General features: G+C 48.2%; 1 protein-coding gene across 2 annotated transcripts in view; it reads right to left on the bottom strand.

Moving 5' to 3' along the window:
* The window catches only part of GRB10 (growth factor receptor bound protein 10), a 133,551-nt gene that overhangs the window by 56,615 nt on the left and 60,189 nt on the right, over nucleotides 1-16,747 (bottom strand). For both annotated transcript variants that reach the window (XM_008056410.2, XM_008056411.2), the window contains exon 4: nucleotides 14,536-14,677. In XM_008056410.2, coding sequence (XP_008054601.1) covers nucleotides 14,536-14,677 — 142 coding nt within the window. The remainder of the gene's footprint in view (nucleotides 1-14,535; nucleotides 14,678-16,747) is intronic.

Raw genomic sequence — 16,747 nt, 5'->3', positions numbered from 1 at the left:
AACACTATGCAATAAAGTATAAGGCCCGGATTTGGTGCTTCATTCAAACAGTGTGTAACTGTAGAAGCACATCTATGCCACGATCATAATCTTCTAATGCTTGAATGTACTGAGTCTCTCTCTGGGTGTATGCAGCTCTCTTTCTATTCTTAAACTAGAACCACATGGTTTCAGGGCAGTAACTTTAGAACATCAAATCCACTCTTTTTTTTGAGTTGGAGTCTCACTCTGTTGTCCAGACTGGAGTGCGGTGGCACGCTCCCAGCCACTATAGCCTCGACCTGCTGGGTTCCAGCGATCCTTCTGCCTCAGTCTTCCAAGTAGCTGGAACAACAGGTGCGCGCTACCATGCCCGCCTAACTTTTTGATTTATTGTAGAGATGAGGTCTTGCCAAGTTGCCCAGGCGAGTCTCGAACCCGTGGGCTCAGGCAGTCCACTCACCTCAGCCTCCCAAAGCGTGGGATTACAGGCTGAGCCATCACTCTTTTGAAGGAGGTAACTGGTCACCACCAGAAGGCCAACCGCAAATGGCCTCTTCTATGTTCCCAGCAAATGCAACCTCTGTGCAGGGACAGGCCCTGCTAGTAACCCTTGCTGACTGGATGCTGGACACCCAGACCACAGAATTCTCAGCACTGAGATCTCACTCTCGATTCTCGAAGAGTCCAGTTTTCTTCAGATTTCTGCCCTCCACGACACAGTTCATCGTTTTCACAACCTCACATTCCTCAGGCTACTTCTACTTATGCCCTTGGTACATACCAGGGTCTTAATAAACTCCAACTAACTTCCGGTGGCCTCCAAATGCTATATATAATATAGACTCCGATATAAATCTATTAGAAGCAGAATCATGGGGCTGGCACTGCGTTGAAACAATTAGGCATTCATCCATCCCTTCCCACTTGATCTTCTCAGGAGTCTTTCACCATATGTCAGGTCTCAGAGGCAGAGGCCTCAGAAATTCCTATCCCTTGAATGAGCTCACGTGCATGGAAGCTAAGCCCGGAAGAGACAACCCACTTGGCATGGTGTTTTCTGCCAACATAACTGGATATTCCATGTCTTTTGGAAAGAAAGAAAAGAGAAGCAGCATGTGCTTGGTGGCTTCCCCTCCTGTCTGCGCAGGGAGGCCAGGATCTGCTGGGTCCTGGTGTTTCTGGCATCAGCAGCACCAGCTCCAAGCACGCCTCGATCCCAGAAGTCAGCAAAAGTCAGCAACTTGTCAGTCAGTGACAATAGGTGTCCTCCTGACTTTAGGTGGCTGCTGCCAACTAGCACAGAGAGAGTCCCAGGCAAGCGTACCCCTGCAGAGCTTTCCCAGGTCTGTGTATTAAAAGATAAAGTTCTGGTCAGTGGGCTCTAGTCACTTCCATGTTATGCGATGTTTCCCCCTTGAGGAAGAACTTTCTGAGACTTCGGTGCAGGTAAAGAGGCGAACTTTCGGTTTTAAACAGAGTTTTTCTTTGTTTAGCATTTTATTTTAAAATAATTTCAAACTTGCAGAAAACGTGTAAAAAGTAGTACAAAGATTTTCTGTACATTCTTCTAGGTTTTCCAGATATCAACATTTCAGCCCCTTTGCTTTAGCAATTTGCATTTCTTTCCCGATCTAAGAGAGTGAGCTGCAGACATCTGGTCCCTTTACTGCTAGATAGCTTGGTGTGTATTCCCTAAAAACATGAACACTCTCTTACGTAACCACCACAAAATGATCAAAATCAGGAAATTAACACAGAAACACTATCATTAGCTAATTTACAAACCTCATTCAAATTTAGCCAAGTGTCTGACTACTGCCCTTTTTCTAGATAAAGAAAAAGCAAAATGTTTTTCTTGGTTTAGAACTCAGTCTAGGACACAGGCTGTGTTCTATCACCTTAGCTCTTTATTTCTTCAACCTTGATTTTTGTTCTTGCTTGTTTTTGTTTCTGCGGAGCTCTTCTATGTCTGCGTCACTTCTGGAGTCCAGTCAATTTACAGAACATTCCTTGGTTCCGGTGTGGCTGACATCCCTCATGGTTAGCTGTAGTTAGGGTTGGGGACAGGAGCACCACAAAGAGATGCTACGTGTTCAGGTGCACCGGCTCAGGAGGCATGTGATGCTGCGCTGTCCCCTTCCTGGTGACATCAGTGTGGAGCACCTGGGTAAGGGTGTCTGCCAGGTGTCTCCACTACCATGGGTTATCTCTCCCAACCCCTCAAGCTGGCTCTGAGTCCCTGGTATGGTCCCCTTCCTTCTTTAAGCATCTCCCAGACAGTCCTGCCTTCTCTTATTGGAGAATGGTATTTAGAAACCAAAGGCTGGCCGGGTTCAGTAGCTCAGTCTGTAATCCCAGCACTTTGGGAGACAGAGGCAAGTGGACTGCCTGAGTCTGCAGGTTTGAGACCTGCCCGGACAACTTAGTGAGACCTTGTCTCTACAATAAATCACAAAAACTTAGCTGGGCATGGTAGTGCGCGCCTGTAGTTCCGGCTACTTGGAAGGCTGAGATGGAAGGATCGCCGGAGCCCAGCAGGTCAAGGTTGCAGTGGCCAGGAGCATGCCACTGCACTCCAGCCTGGGCAACGGAGTGAGACTCCAACTCAAAAAAACAAAAGAAAAAAAGAAAAAAATAAAGAAAAGAAACGAAGGTTTGAGCATTAAGTTGAATATATATTTAAAGGAGGAAAAGTGAAACTGCAAGTTGTCTTAGGGTAACAAACATCACTAAATCCCATCAATTTTGTTTAGATCAACTCGGTTCTCCAAATTCGTGCCACCTTTCCAGTCGAGACCAGTTGTCTCACCCCTCCTCAGGACCATCCATTCTTTGCACTGCAAACCAGGGGAACGTTTAAAAATGCCAATCTGCTTTGCATCTCTCTGTCAGACACCTTTATAGCTTCCTTTGCACTTGAAACTAAACTCTTACCAAGATGCTCAAGGCCCCGAATTCACAGGCTCTGCCTCCTCTCTACTATCTCAGCAACCGCCCAGGGTGCCTGTGCCTGCCCCAACTGCCCTTGCTCCTTTTTTCTGAAACACTTTCTGCCTACCAAGACAATTAAGGATTTCCCAATCATCCTTCAGAACCACTGACAGCTCTCCCTGCAGTATGAAATATTCCTGCAGTGCACTGGAAACCATGCAATGGACCAGTCAGCAGCACTGGGCCTCTCTTACCAGATTATGGGCTCCCAGAGGGCAAGGCCTTGTCTGCCCTGCCAGTCCCAGGCCCCCAGCATCCATACAGTGAATGCATATGGAAGATACTTAACAGTGAATGGGCGAGGAACAGAGGACAGCTGTGGCTTTATTTCCTTGTTGTAGCCTCATATTGGAAGCTGGATCATTGAAGAGGCAGGAGCAGGATGGACACAGAGCATGTGAGATCTGTGTGTGCACAAGTAAGGGGTTTGGACAGACTTAGGGTCCTGTTAGTTACTGGTCACACTGATCCTCCTTCCTGGTCCAAGTCTCTAGACTAGAGACCATGTCAGGGAAGTGAGTGGCCACAAGCTATGCTGCACAGCTGAGAAAGACATGACATAGAACTACTAGTGCAAGGCACCCCTGAGATCTCTATGCTCCCACAGCCACACGTGGTGACTATGTGGTCACCTTCCATGCAAATGTCATTAGAATCTCTTCTCCAATTTCCTGTCACTGTAAAGCCACATAGCCTGACTTGTTATGCAGTCACTATATTCCCAGAGATAGCCATGAAAAAGCCAGAGGACTTGTTAAGTTTCCTGAAGACACAAACCCTAGAATCCCTGCAGACAGCAGCTGACCACCTGGAACACAGAGATCTACCTCTGCTCAGGAAGGGAAGGTTTCCAAAGACACCATGAGGTACTCTGGGACACTCTCTCACTAGGGAGAATGCCGGGGTGGGTCAGGGCTCAGAAGTCTTGAAACTCACTCTACCCTGAATATGGTCATCAAAATAGGTAGATCTTTGCAGATGGAAATAGTAACACATTCCCTGAGCTACAAAACCCTCATATCTTGGACTAGGAATCTGACTTCTAGGGTCCACTCTGGAGAAAGAACTAAACATGTGAAAAGAGCTGTATCACAGTTGCTCAGTGAAACATCACTTACAGCACAGATCACTGGACAACCATGTAAACATCCAGCCACAGTAACATAGGTTACATGGTACAAATTGATACTCATCAATATAATTATCAGCTATTGAGTGGTTTTTATGAAGACCTGTTAACAAAGAAAATATATATAAACAAATAAATTAAAATGTCTACCTTTAGTAAAACCAGGTAAAACGAAGACTGAGGGACAAGACCTGTACCAAATTATGAGCAGATGAAAAGAGCTGACTTCATATTTTTACAATACTGATTTTGTGATAGTTCAGTGGTCGGAGCTGAAAGGGTGGTCACAGGTATGTTCCAAGGTCGAACAAAAAAGAAAGTGATGCTGGTCCCGCTTTCTTAAGTATGTGTGGTGTTCTCACCACCACTGGCAGGGCGACACTGCCTCTGGTTCCCTTCCAAGGCTCCATGGGGAGACCAGGAACTGTGTGAACAGAAACATGGCCCATGCACAAAGGCAAAGTCATGTGCATCGGCATGTTCATTTCCATTTATATTTTTCCAGGGTTTTCCTCATATATATTAATCTGAAGATACCAGAGTTCTAAAAACTGGGCTAGAAACTGTTGCCTTGATTCAAGAGAATCTCTGTTGTAGGATGACAACGAGGAAACTATTTGGGGGTAAGGTAAAAGATTAAAACCACATTAGTCATGAGCATTTGGTTCTCTTGGGGACAAACAAAAAGAATTCCCAGCACAGGGCATGCACTTATAAACCTCCCCTAACAGGGTCAGTGTCTGGGTCCTTTTTCCTAGAAATGCCCAGACTTGGCACCAACAACAGTAGGAGGATGTTTACCAAATTCTCTTTTTTGTTGGTGCTCAAAACACCCTCAGTGCTTCTTCTTTTGTTTCTTTTCTACATCTTTACTACTCAAATTACTTCTTCTACATGCTAGTTAAGAGACTGAGGTGAGAAGCTGGGCACGGTGGCTTACCCCTATAATCTCAGCACTTCGGGAAGCAGAGGCGAGAGGATTGTCTGGGCCCAGGGGTTCGAGACCAGCCTGGGCAACTTGCCAAAAACTCATCTCTACAATAAATCAAAAAATTAGCTGGATGTAGTGACTCATGCCTGTGGTCCCAGCTACTCGGAAGGCTGAGGTGGAAGGATTGCCTGAGCCCGGCAGGTGAGTGTGCCACTGTACTCCAACATGGGCAACACAGTGAGACTCTGACTCAAAAAAAAAAAAAAAAGACTGAGGTGAGAGCCTAAGAAAAAGAAAATGAAAAAGATATTGAGGAAAAGAGAAGGCCACAGTTCAGGCAGCCAGCATGGTGGACATAATGTTGCAGCAAGGAACCCCCTCACCCAAGACCCAGAGGTCTAACACTTCTCCACGCTGCAATTTCATATAACACTTTATTCCAGACCGAGAGGAACTGGCACATGTACAGACTACAGAATAGAACAAAAGTCCTCCATGGCTGTTCATAGGTGTGAACAAAACATAGATGTCCCTGCACAGTGGGTGTACAGGTGTTTCTCCATTTGGTGAACTGGGGATTCCAACACAAACACAAATGCAAACACAACGAGCAGGGCACTGGATCGATCACACATATTTATGACAAATGCTGGTAGGTAGGTAGATCAGGAAAAAAGTTCACTGTCTAATGACTACCCTCTTCCTATGAAATTTCAAGCCAAAGTAGGAAGAATTAGCTAATCTGTTTGCTAAGGAAAATCATTTCTGGTTCCTAACAAAACACATGGTCCTCTTTGAAACTATCAGTGTCCATGGATAACCAATGATTCTCTGCACTGCCTAGACCTTTGATTCTGCAGAACCCTCTTCAATTATGTTCACACAAGAGCAAGACACAACTTAAATCTTTGACAAAAGTATGGTGATTCCCTCCCCCCGAGAAAGATGTAGGTGATTTAAGTGCTCACATTTCTTTCTTTTTTTTTTTTTTTCCCAATAATCAATGTTTTTTTATTATAGTGCTGTGGGGTACAGTTAAGGGTTAGGTATACAAATACGTTTCATTCAGGCACTCTATTAATTAGAGGTGCTTCCCCATCCCCAGACAGATATTTGCTCGTTAATCCCATCTCCCTCCCCCCCCATAGTTTCCCACTACTGTCAGTCATTTTCTTATAGTATTAGATTGGATGTTCAAGGTCCATTATATGAGTGAAAACATGTGATACTCGGACCTTTGTTTTTGTGAGAGGTAAGTGCTCACATTGCTAATGCTATCTGACAGCTACAGATATCAAGAGATAACTGGTACTATAATAAAAGATCAGTTTTAGGCCTCTCAGATTTAGAGAATTTACATTTTAAAAGATGTATAAGTCCAGACGTGGCTGGGATTTCACAGGCGATCCCTGCGATGACTTCTTGTCTCATATTTAGCCAAACAAGTAACCTGCTCTGGTCACAACCGCCCTGTTGAAACTGCATCACCTGTTCAGAGACAAACACAGAAGCGTGCAGGGTCAGGCACGCTGGAGCTTCAGGGATCACTCAGGCTGTGGGGCTGCGATTCCAGAGGGCTCTGCGACACCTCGGCTTGAGCTACATTGCCAGGGAAATTGCAAAGGGCAGGGACAATGCTCTCCACTTAAAAAGCGACCATGGGCAATCTGGCTCTTTCCCAAAGTGGGTTCTGTGGGAAGTTATAGGTGTACAGAGGGGGTCTGTAATCAAAAACGTTTGAGAAGCTCTGAGTTGACCTGAGTCAAGCAGGTTTTGTTCCCTGTAGGATCTTTCAGATTCTCCAAAATGAAACAGCAACTGTGAATTTCCAAGGCGGCGATAGAAGATGCAAAACTTCCCAAACTTACTGAACCTGCAATGCTTCCCCCACCCCCACCCCCACCCCCGGAACAATTCAGGTAAATGGGATTCTAGAAAATTAAAGGTGAGATACGTACATGGAGAGTTCTCAGTCAACTCACCACCAAGAAAGCTGAAAAAACAGGAAACCTGCAAAGCCAGCCCCTACTCACATGAAGGCAAACAAGGGAGCCCAGCAGAGTCTCCCCCTTGGAAAGGTACATGCCACAGCCAACTTGCTGTTCGAACCTTGGCTGACAGGCAAGGAACACTGCCACAGCAGCCATCAGGAACCCATGAACACTCGACTTAGGGCTATGTACTACACACTCCTCCAATTCTGTGGTCCTACACCCACAGTGAGCTATCAACTGTGCTATAATGTGTTTGTTTCCACATCTCTCCCCCCTGTTGGCCCCCAAGTTTTTGAAGGCAGATAGCACAACATACCCATCTCTGTCTCAGAACCTGCCCACCATGGCCTCTCACCTAGGGATGCACAGGTTACAAGACCGTGAGATTAAAAGCATCCTCCTTTAATGGTGGCAGTACAGGATGGCAAAAAGAGGGGCAGCCATGCAATGGGATCTGCTATGTGTGTGATTTTGCTTGCATGGTGTTAGTGTATCCACACATTCCCTCCTACGTAATCAGACACTATGCAAACATTCACTTTGATGTCCTGAGATGCATCTCTGTCATTCAGAGTGTCACTGTGGCCCATCGGGAAGACAGTGGCCTTGAAACCCAGAACCTGAGTCTAGACTCCATTAATGTATTAGATATTGACCTTGAAAGATGACTTTATCCTCAGATTCCTGAAAAGCACATCTCTTGTGAGCATTCCTGCAGAGAGGACATGATAACTGACAGTGGGGTTCACGTAGGAAGAGGCGCAGCCCTGGTGCTGATGCACCTGCCACACTGCTCCACGAGACTAGCGTTGGCAGTACCAGCCTCCCCTGACAGATAAAGGCATGAGCAGATAAAGACACTGTTACTCCTCAGGCTGAAGCTGGGGTCTGAGCCGGCACCTCACGTGTGCCGTGGGCTGGAACTCACCCCACACTGCAGGCCTCTCGGCGCCAAAGGGGAGAGGTGACCAGGCAGAAGCCTCCCCAGACACGTGGGAACACTGCAGGAGCAAATGGAGGGGAAGGGCTGTGACTTGAAGGATGCCGAGTGAAGAGGATTTTACTCTTGAGATGGCAGGAGGAGCTGATGTACACCTCGTGCTGACTCCCGTGCTGGCGAAGCCATGAGGGACTGTCATAGATAGCAGCATCAAACCTCCCATGGGGCCCGGGACCCCTCTACTCCTGCCCTGTCAGGGTCACAGCTAACGCTGCCCAGGCCCTGCAGGGTCCCCCACACTCAAGTTAAGCTACAGTTGGACCTCTGGCTTCTCTGATCTCTGAAGCCACCAGAAAAGGAGATGGCAAATTGTGGCGGTGCTAATAAGAGGGCTTGCGAGCAGTTGGCAGGAGGCCTTAGGGTGGAGGAAGGCACCGAGGCCCAAGAGCAGCTGCCCAGAATGGGCATTCCTGGGTACCGGCTGGTGGGAAGGCTGCAGGTGCATTTTCTTTGTACAGCACATTCTGTGGAAGAAACCGCACATGGCGACCAGGGCTAGTTTTCTCGCCAAAGACGGTTTAACATTGCAGCACATTCATCGCATCATAGTGAAAGCCTCAGGAGACCTAATTGTGGTCATTAGTAAATAAATGTATGCACAAAACCTTATGCAAGGCGATTAATCCAGTTCCAGAAAATTAGTTTCTAAAACTAAGCAGAGGGGAAAGAGCTGATTGGAGCTAAGACAAGATTTATGCCCTATTAATACTAGGGCCAAAATATGTGACTAATTGTGTTTGAACAGCAAATGGAAAAACGTGCTGCACCAGCTCATCATGGGGCTGAAGGAAACTCTTCACTGGCTGAAAGGGTCTGCTGTCAAAGCCTTCTCAAGTTGCCCACTGAGCTTGTCTTAAAATCTTAAATAAATAAGTTTCTATGAGCACGACTTTGCTTTTCTTAACATCACTCCTCTGCAAGGCACTCCTGGGCGCCCCTTTCTCTCTCTCAGTGTCTCTGCATGCTTGCTGGAGGCTCTCTGCTGACTCTGGTTCCTGCCTCCTTGATGTGTGAATTTGTTCCTGACTTTACACACCCTGACCCAGTTCACTGCATCCTGTGGGTCGGTGGATCCCATGTGTTGCCACTGTTGCACTTTCCACCACTTCCCGCTTCTGGGTACCTGGGACAGCTGCTTCTGGGCGACAAGTTCAGCTCTGGTCTCACCAGCTGTGGCTGTGGAGAGGAGGCAAGACCCCCGATGCAGAACAGGCTGCGGGGGCTCCTTTTCCCTGTCCTGGACTTCCCATTTCTCACAAGTAAGTGTCCTTACAACACAAGCTCGATGGGTTTGTTTTTTTGCCTCCTTCATCCAAAGGCATCCTGACTGACAGGTGAAGTGCAGAGCTCCAGACTTGCTGGAGAGGTACCCCCCAAATCCCAGCACTACACGTACACCACTCAACCTCTCAGAGCCTGCCCCGGCTTCACCCGGTATCTTCAGGAGGAAAGTAGTGCTCCACTCACCTTTCCTCCAATGACATTAAAGGGGTGCCCTAGAGGGAGACAGTCGCTGGGGCTGAGGTCATGGTGAGGGGCCGACGCTATTGGGGTCCTCTGCAGTGTGTGTGTGGGTGGGCGGTCCAGTATTTATCTCAGATTGCCTGGGACGTGGCCCGATCCCCAAGCCCCTGGACACGCCCTCCTGCCCTTGTGATGCGCTCCTTCCCTCAACACCACTGGACAGTCACGGCTTTGACTCAGAAGTGCTGGCCAGAAAGATAGGTGGTCTGGTCCAGGCAAAGAGATCCTAAGAGGCCAGGAAGAATCTGCCCCGCCCCAGTCCTCGGGCTTTGGCTAAAGCTTGAGAGTGTGCCGCAGGCATCTGCAGGTAGAGGGCAGGGCCCACACGCCTCTGTTTGGTCCTTGTTGCTGGCACTGGCTGGGCACACAGCAGGCACTCAGAGTTGTGCTCAGAAAAATGCAAGGTGACTCACCAGCATAGGCCACGCCAAGTTCTGGGCAGGCGAGGCTGAGGCAGAGAAGGCCCCGGGGGGTCTGTCCAGAAAGAGGATTGCCGTGATCTGGGTCCACCAGGGCACCGAGAGCAAAGAAAACCTTGTCACTGGAGGCTGGGGGGCAGCAACTAGGCCACTGGCCCACCATCTCCGGGTGAGGATCTGACGGAGGCGTGGAGCTCAGTGTCATGGCTCAGAAACCTTTGCTGCAACAACCGCACTTGTCTGTGACAGCCTGCTTTTTTCAAATGAGCCACAAGGCAGCTAAAGATGCCTTGTTGATTTCTACCACAAAAAGTCAGTTTCCTGATACTGACTAATGAAATTTCAATACCGGCTGGGCTCAGTGGCTCAGCCTGTAATCTTGTGCCTTGGGAGGCCGAGGTGAGTGAATTGCCTGAGCCCGCGGGTTCGAGACCCGCCTGGGCAACTTGGCAAGACCTCATCTTTACAATAAATCAAAAAATTAGCCAGGCATGATAGCGCGTGCCTGTAGTTCCAGCTACTTGGAAGGCTGAGGTAGAAGGATCGCCGGAGCCCAGCAGGTGGAGGCTACGGTGGCCGGGAGTGGCCACTGCACTCCAGTCTGGGTGACAGAGTGAGACTCTAACTCAAAAAAAAAAAAAAGAAAGAAATTTCAATACCCTCTGAAGAAAAAAATGTTAGGTACAGAAAGAAAGTTAGACACTAGTAGGTTGGGTAAATAAATGAGATATTATTGAACAACTTAAGTTTAACCACTAAATAAAATTAAATGCCATTAAATAAGTGAGGAATGGTCTTCCTAAAAGCTGTACCTTCAGACAAGATTCACTTGTGTGTCTTAAAATAACTAAGGACAACAGCTGCATTCACTGATGGACAACACCGTGTAAAATCAGACAGCTACTGTTTCTACATTTACTCTCAGGGGCAAACGGAGATGTTTCCTCTAACGTAGAAACCACCTTCCAGGAAGGGACAGGTCCATGTGCACTCTTCTCTCTCACTTCACAGGTGAGGCTGTAGGGTGCAAGTGTGGTAAATGCAAGACCAACAGACTTGTGCTTTTCACAGTCATCCACAATGCCGCCCAGAAGCCGTGAGTGAGCAGCAGAGGCCACCGGCACTGCAGCTGGGAGGTGCCTGGATCGACCAGCCCCAGATCCCATCCGCTCTCCTCCAGGCTCTGGCCTGCTAGGCTGCAGAGCCGACAGGACACTGCGCAAACTGTTCGCAGGCCCCTGTTCAGATGCCCGAGGAACTGCAGACCCAGCGCCAATCTAGCTTGGGGCGAGCAATAGGCCAGGGCAGGGCCAGAGAGGTCAGACTCACTCTGCACCGCTTCCATAAACGCACTGGGGCAGGACCCCAGATCCAGAGGAGAAAGGAGAGGCTGGGAGGCGTGAGGGCGTGGAGTCTGGGGTGGGGGAAGGGCGGTCAGGCAAGAGGGAGAACAAGTAGGCCATCAGGGGCCCCGCCCAGCACGGTGATCCCATCAGGAGTTGTCCCCTTTGCTTGGCTTAAGTCTCCCCCGGCTGGAGGCTCAGAGACCCCTGTATGGAACTCAGCTGTTCCCGTCCATGCAGAATATGACGTAGGTGATCCCCGTGGGTACCCTTAGCCCCTCAACACAGCACCTGGCACCATCATCTGAAGGTGCAACATGGAGAAACTCGTAGAGCCTGCGCCAGGCTGTCGCACCTGTTGGGAGGCCCTGGGTCAGAGGATGCAGGGGAGCCGGGGGAGACTTCCCCAGCCTTCTAGGTAGAATAACTTTTTCTTTTGGCATGTGCCTGTCGCTTCCTAGACCACCACCGACTCTATCCCGCCTTCATCTCAGACAGCTTGTCATTCCCTGTCACCATCACACTAAGCTCCTTGAGAGCAGAGCCAACTTCTTCGTCTTGGGGTCTCGTAGAAGGCCCCCACATGGTAGGGACCCAAGGTGGCAGCTGAAGGTGGCGAGGCTTGAGGGGATGGCATCAGAAGGAATTTCCACACTCCAGAGTGTGGGGCTAAGGGTTGTTTTCCTCCTCAACCGCCCTGCTGCAGAATCCCCTTTTCCTTGTTCTGCTGAGTCCCAGAGTCCCCAGCCTTTGCAGGATGTCAGCTTGCAACTTGCAGTCTACCAAAGGAGGCTTGCCAGAGCTGCAGGGGGATACTCCGCATGGGACCGCAGACGCAGTGCAGACCCCATGCCTCTCTGCTGTGCTGCCTCTTCCCAGCCGTGGGGCCAGGGAGTCATGTGCGGTGGCCAGTGCTGAGTCCATGTCGAGGTAGGGGCTCTCTAGACCCCACCCCACTAAGCAGCCACCAAGGAGTCACTTGGTGAAGATCCACAGGGAGGCATCAGCAGGAGTTGTAGGATGCGTTGCCTGTAAGTCCTTGGGCAAGGACGACTTTTCCCTTCCTGTGAACGTTTAAACGGCTCCACTTTTTCCTCCATCAGAAATATTAATGGTGAACACAGTGACTTGACCAAAGAATTTTCTGATCACCTCACTCTCTCCAGTTACCTTCCAGAGAGCTCTACACCTACTTATGTTCACTGAGTTCTTCCCAGTGAAGGAGGCCACTTTACATGGGCCCGATACATTGGACACACTTCATCTGTTTTTCTGCTACTTTAAAACTCTTGTTTAGATGCTGTTACTTCCTCTGACTCTGAATGGAAGGAAGAACAGAAGAACAGATTTCTCTTTCCCTTAAGCACAAAGCAAGGGATGGGCCAAGCCCCCTTGATCTCCCACCACGATCCTGGACCAGAGGACCCTGGTGGGTGACCGAGGTTGCCTGCACGCAAAGCCAGCAGCACCAACGAAACACAAGACACGCGTCACATGAATCAAAAGTCAGAACTCAGAACAGATAAAGAAATGTCCCTTCAAGCAGGGTTTCCTTTAAAAAAAAAAGTACAAAGAACCTAGCGAGTTAAGTGGGAAATATCCCTTCTCTCCTGTCTGCCCAGCAGGCTTGAGGAATCTGGATGCCACACACAGACACAATGAAATTCTCACAGGAACTAACTCAGATCCCAAGAACAACACCAGCAAGTAAAACTCCTGGGTTTCCTTGTTCTGCTTGCGAAACTGGACAACCCACGGGGGTGGAGCCCATTTTCTGGCCCAGAGCTGAGAGAGCCAAATAACATGTTCGTGGTCTTATTTTAGGACGGGCAACTTTGTAAACAGTCTCGGTGACAAATCCATAGACAGCGTGTCTGGACCCTCATTTGAAGCAGAAGGTCACCAGGGAGGTAGGCAGCCCAGATGCACCTCAGGCATGTGACACTGCGCCGAGGCCCAGCCAGCACTGGCGTCCTGACAAGTAACGCTGACCTCACCTTCTAAGTTTCGACAGTGCCACAGTGCAGTTTGCTCTGCAGGCCCCGGGTCAAAAGGGGAGCAGCGCTCGGAAGCTGGTGAGCATTAGAGAAAAGGCCCACCTCCCAGGAGAGCAGACCCTGCATGGCACAGGGAAGGAAGAGTCACAGAGAAAGGGAGTACCGGCCTCTCTTGCCTGAGAGCAGCAGGGGTGGGGAAGTGGGGTGCATAAGAAGAAAGGGAGAATTCTAGAAAAGCAAAGAGACTTCTAAACCATGCTTCTTTAGGAGAAGGAGAGTCCATGTTGCAGGAGCCCACCCATATAGCTGCTACAACCACAGGCTCTGATCCGGAGGCCAGGTCACACTTAGCTTGACCATGAGGTCCAGGCCACACCCCAGCTCTGCCACTGACAGAGAGTCCTCAGCTCCTCCAATGCAGAACAGAATCTGTACTTGATTCATAGGGTCGGTTTAAGAATAAATGAACATATACATAAGTAAAGCTATAAACCGCTTAGGACAGGGCCTGGCACACAGAATCAATCACTCGAGACCTCTCTGATGTTGTTGCTGCTGTTATAATTATCACCACCAACCCTCCTGGGTCTTCCTCCAGAGCCATCCTGGCTCCCGCCCTGCTGACTGGGAGGGAAGAGCCACCAACCCAATTTCTCCAGCAAGCTGACTTCCTGGCTATTTGACCCTGGTTACGGAAACATTCTGTATCTCAGTTTCCTCACATGGGAACAATGGCTGTAGAATATCTACTTTATGCCTACTTTAAACAGAAACTAAAAGTTCAAACAGGTAGCTATGGCCGTTTGGATGAGGTGAACGCTTTTCTGCCTTGAGCAGATCAGATTCACAGTGAGGACCACAAGATGGAAACTCTTCAGCGATACTGTATTGAAGTCTGTGTGCCGAGCAAGTCGAGCACTTCCACAGAATTATTGTGCAATGAGGATGATAAGTGGAAAACTTTTTTCAAAGAACTAAAATTCATCTTAAAATATCAAATTATTACTATTACTTGCCATTTTTATGAGACTCTAAAACAAGTGGAGCTCTGGCCAATAAATTAAAAAGCCTCATAAGACAATAAGCACAGTGGCAACAAGAAAAAAAAGAAAAGACCCCAAGATTTCCCCGCCCGACTTCTTCCCAAAGCAACGATCAGGCAAATTCGTGCAGATGCCATAGCCCCATAGCCTCACAGTCTAGGACTCAGTGAAGGCACACTCACCTTCTTGGCGGTGGCCTGGCTTGGAGGTAAGGAGCCCGGCGTGAGCACAGGAGGGCTCCCGGGGCCGCAGAGCTCAGGAAACGGGTTGGGGATGGCCGGCAGAGATGAGGTTCTAAACTGCTGGTCTTCCTCCTGAAGGCGTCTGGGAGGCAAGAGACAAGTGCTTGTTACAAGTTGCCCTTCCCCATATGACCCAGCATTGCTACTGCTGGGAGATGCTTAGAACAACTGAAAACAGGCTTCCAGGAGACACCGGTACACCCATGTTCACAGCAGCACCATCCACGATAGCCAAAAGGTGAACGTCACCCAAGTGTTCACAGGCGGATGAATGGATGAACAAAATGTGGTATATCCACACCATGGAATACTATTTAGTCACAAAAAAGGGGGGAAATTCTGAGACACAGGTTACAACATGGATGAACCTTAAAGATACTATGTGAAATAAAATAAACCAGGCACAAAAAGACACTTTATGGGGTAACCCCCTTGGGTCCCCTCCCACCGTGGGAGCTCTTCTGTCCTCTCAGTAAATCCTGCTTTCTTAACAAAAAAAAAAACACTTTATGATTCCACTTAGTATCATAAAGTGCTGTTAGGGGCTGAGGGGAAGGGGCTGAGGGGAAGAGTTGCTATTTATTAGGGACAGAGTGATAGTTTTACAAGATAAAAAAGTTCTGGAGATGGCACAACTATTGCAAGTGCACATTAATACTACTGAACTGTACGCTTTAAAATAGTTAATATGACAAAAATTTTATGTTATGTGTATTTTACTACAAGTAAACATTTTTAGAAAGTCAAAAACTGCCATTCTGAGCCCCAAAGGGGTATCGATTATTTCTTTCACGAAACATCCCAAGGTGATGCTCAGCACATGACAGGGAATTGGCATTTGCACCAAATACCCCATCAGTTTCGTTCAATGAATACTTGACGTGTGAAAAGGTTTTGCAAATTGGAATCTTTTCATGAGAACAAGTATTTTTCAATGTCCTTGAAAGGAACACTTATGTAACCAGATAAAAATACTAAAAGCGGCTTTGTGAGTCCTCATCTGAATTGTGGAAGGAACGCTTATTTACACAAAAAGGTTGTCGACAGTGAATGAACTGGAAGCTACAGCCACATGTACCTGTCCTCCCGGAGAGCTTAGCCGACGTCCACATCACCTCAGACACACCCTGCTGAATCTAAACCACCTCTACCCTCCAGGTACTTCCACAGGACCCCCTCTGCCCTCCTCCAAAAGCACAACTTATTCAACTAAGTAAAGCATGCACAGGACGATGAACCAGGTGCAACTGTGAAACAGTACAGAAACCAAGTTCAAAGTCAAAGCAAAACCAATGCCACGTGCCCTGTGTCTCCTTCCCCAAGGGCAGTTTTCCTGCCCACATCTCCAGGGCCTTCCTGGGAGCACAGCCTTCCCACCCATCCTGGATCCACCAGTCCCTGAGGTCAACACTGCCTTGTTGGCAAACTCCCATCTCCAAGGAGAGGGACCGGACCCATGCTTGACTTTGCTCAGCATTCCTGATCCTTCTCTTGGTTTAAATACAACTCAGGGTCCCTTGTATAGGCTGTTGTCAAACAGTTTTTTTGACTACTTTTAAAATTTCACAAAACCAACGATCCATTAGCTTTCCAGAAAAACCATGTGCCACCAGAGAAACACATTCTGTGATCATTTTACTTTTGCTCTTTTTACCAACTTACCCTGATTTTAAAGGAAGACCCAGCTAGCCATCCCAAATGAACCAGGATGTGACACACTGATTTCAAAATATGAGAACTCACATGGCATAAAGGAAACAAGCGTTGGGAAATATAGGAAAGCCATTCCTATAATGGCTTGATGACTTGCCTGAAAGGTTATTTTTACTGGTAACAAATCCTACCCTCCTATAACAGCGATAGTCTTGGCAAAACATCCAACAGAAGCATCTGACCACTGTCATATAGGAGGAGACAGAAAGGAGAAGGGCCATTATTGCCTTTAGCACATTCCAGTCCACGGACTCTAGCCAGTGCCAGAACCCCAAGGAAGGGCAGCTTGACTTTTGTTCTGACTTACAGAACAAGATACAGATGTTCTGATGTTTTAGAAGTTCACAAAAGCTTCACGATTGGGTCGTTGGCATTTTAAGAAGTCCTGCGTTGACTTTCCAGTAGTTCCAATACCACCTAAGGCAAGACGGAGGGCATC

Source organism: Carlito syrichta, unplaced genomic scaffold (genome assembly GCF_000164805.1).
Source record: "Carlito syrichta isolate Samal-C Ts95f unplaced genomic scaffold, Tarsius_syrichta-2.0.1 Scaffold302352, whole genome shotgun sequence".
NCBI lineage: Eukaryota > Metazoa > Chordata > Mammalia > Primates > Tarsiidae > Carlito > Carlito syrichta.
The sequence above is the reverse complement of the archived record's forward strand: the minus strand, read 5'-3'. Positions and strand labels throughout refer to the sequence as shown.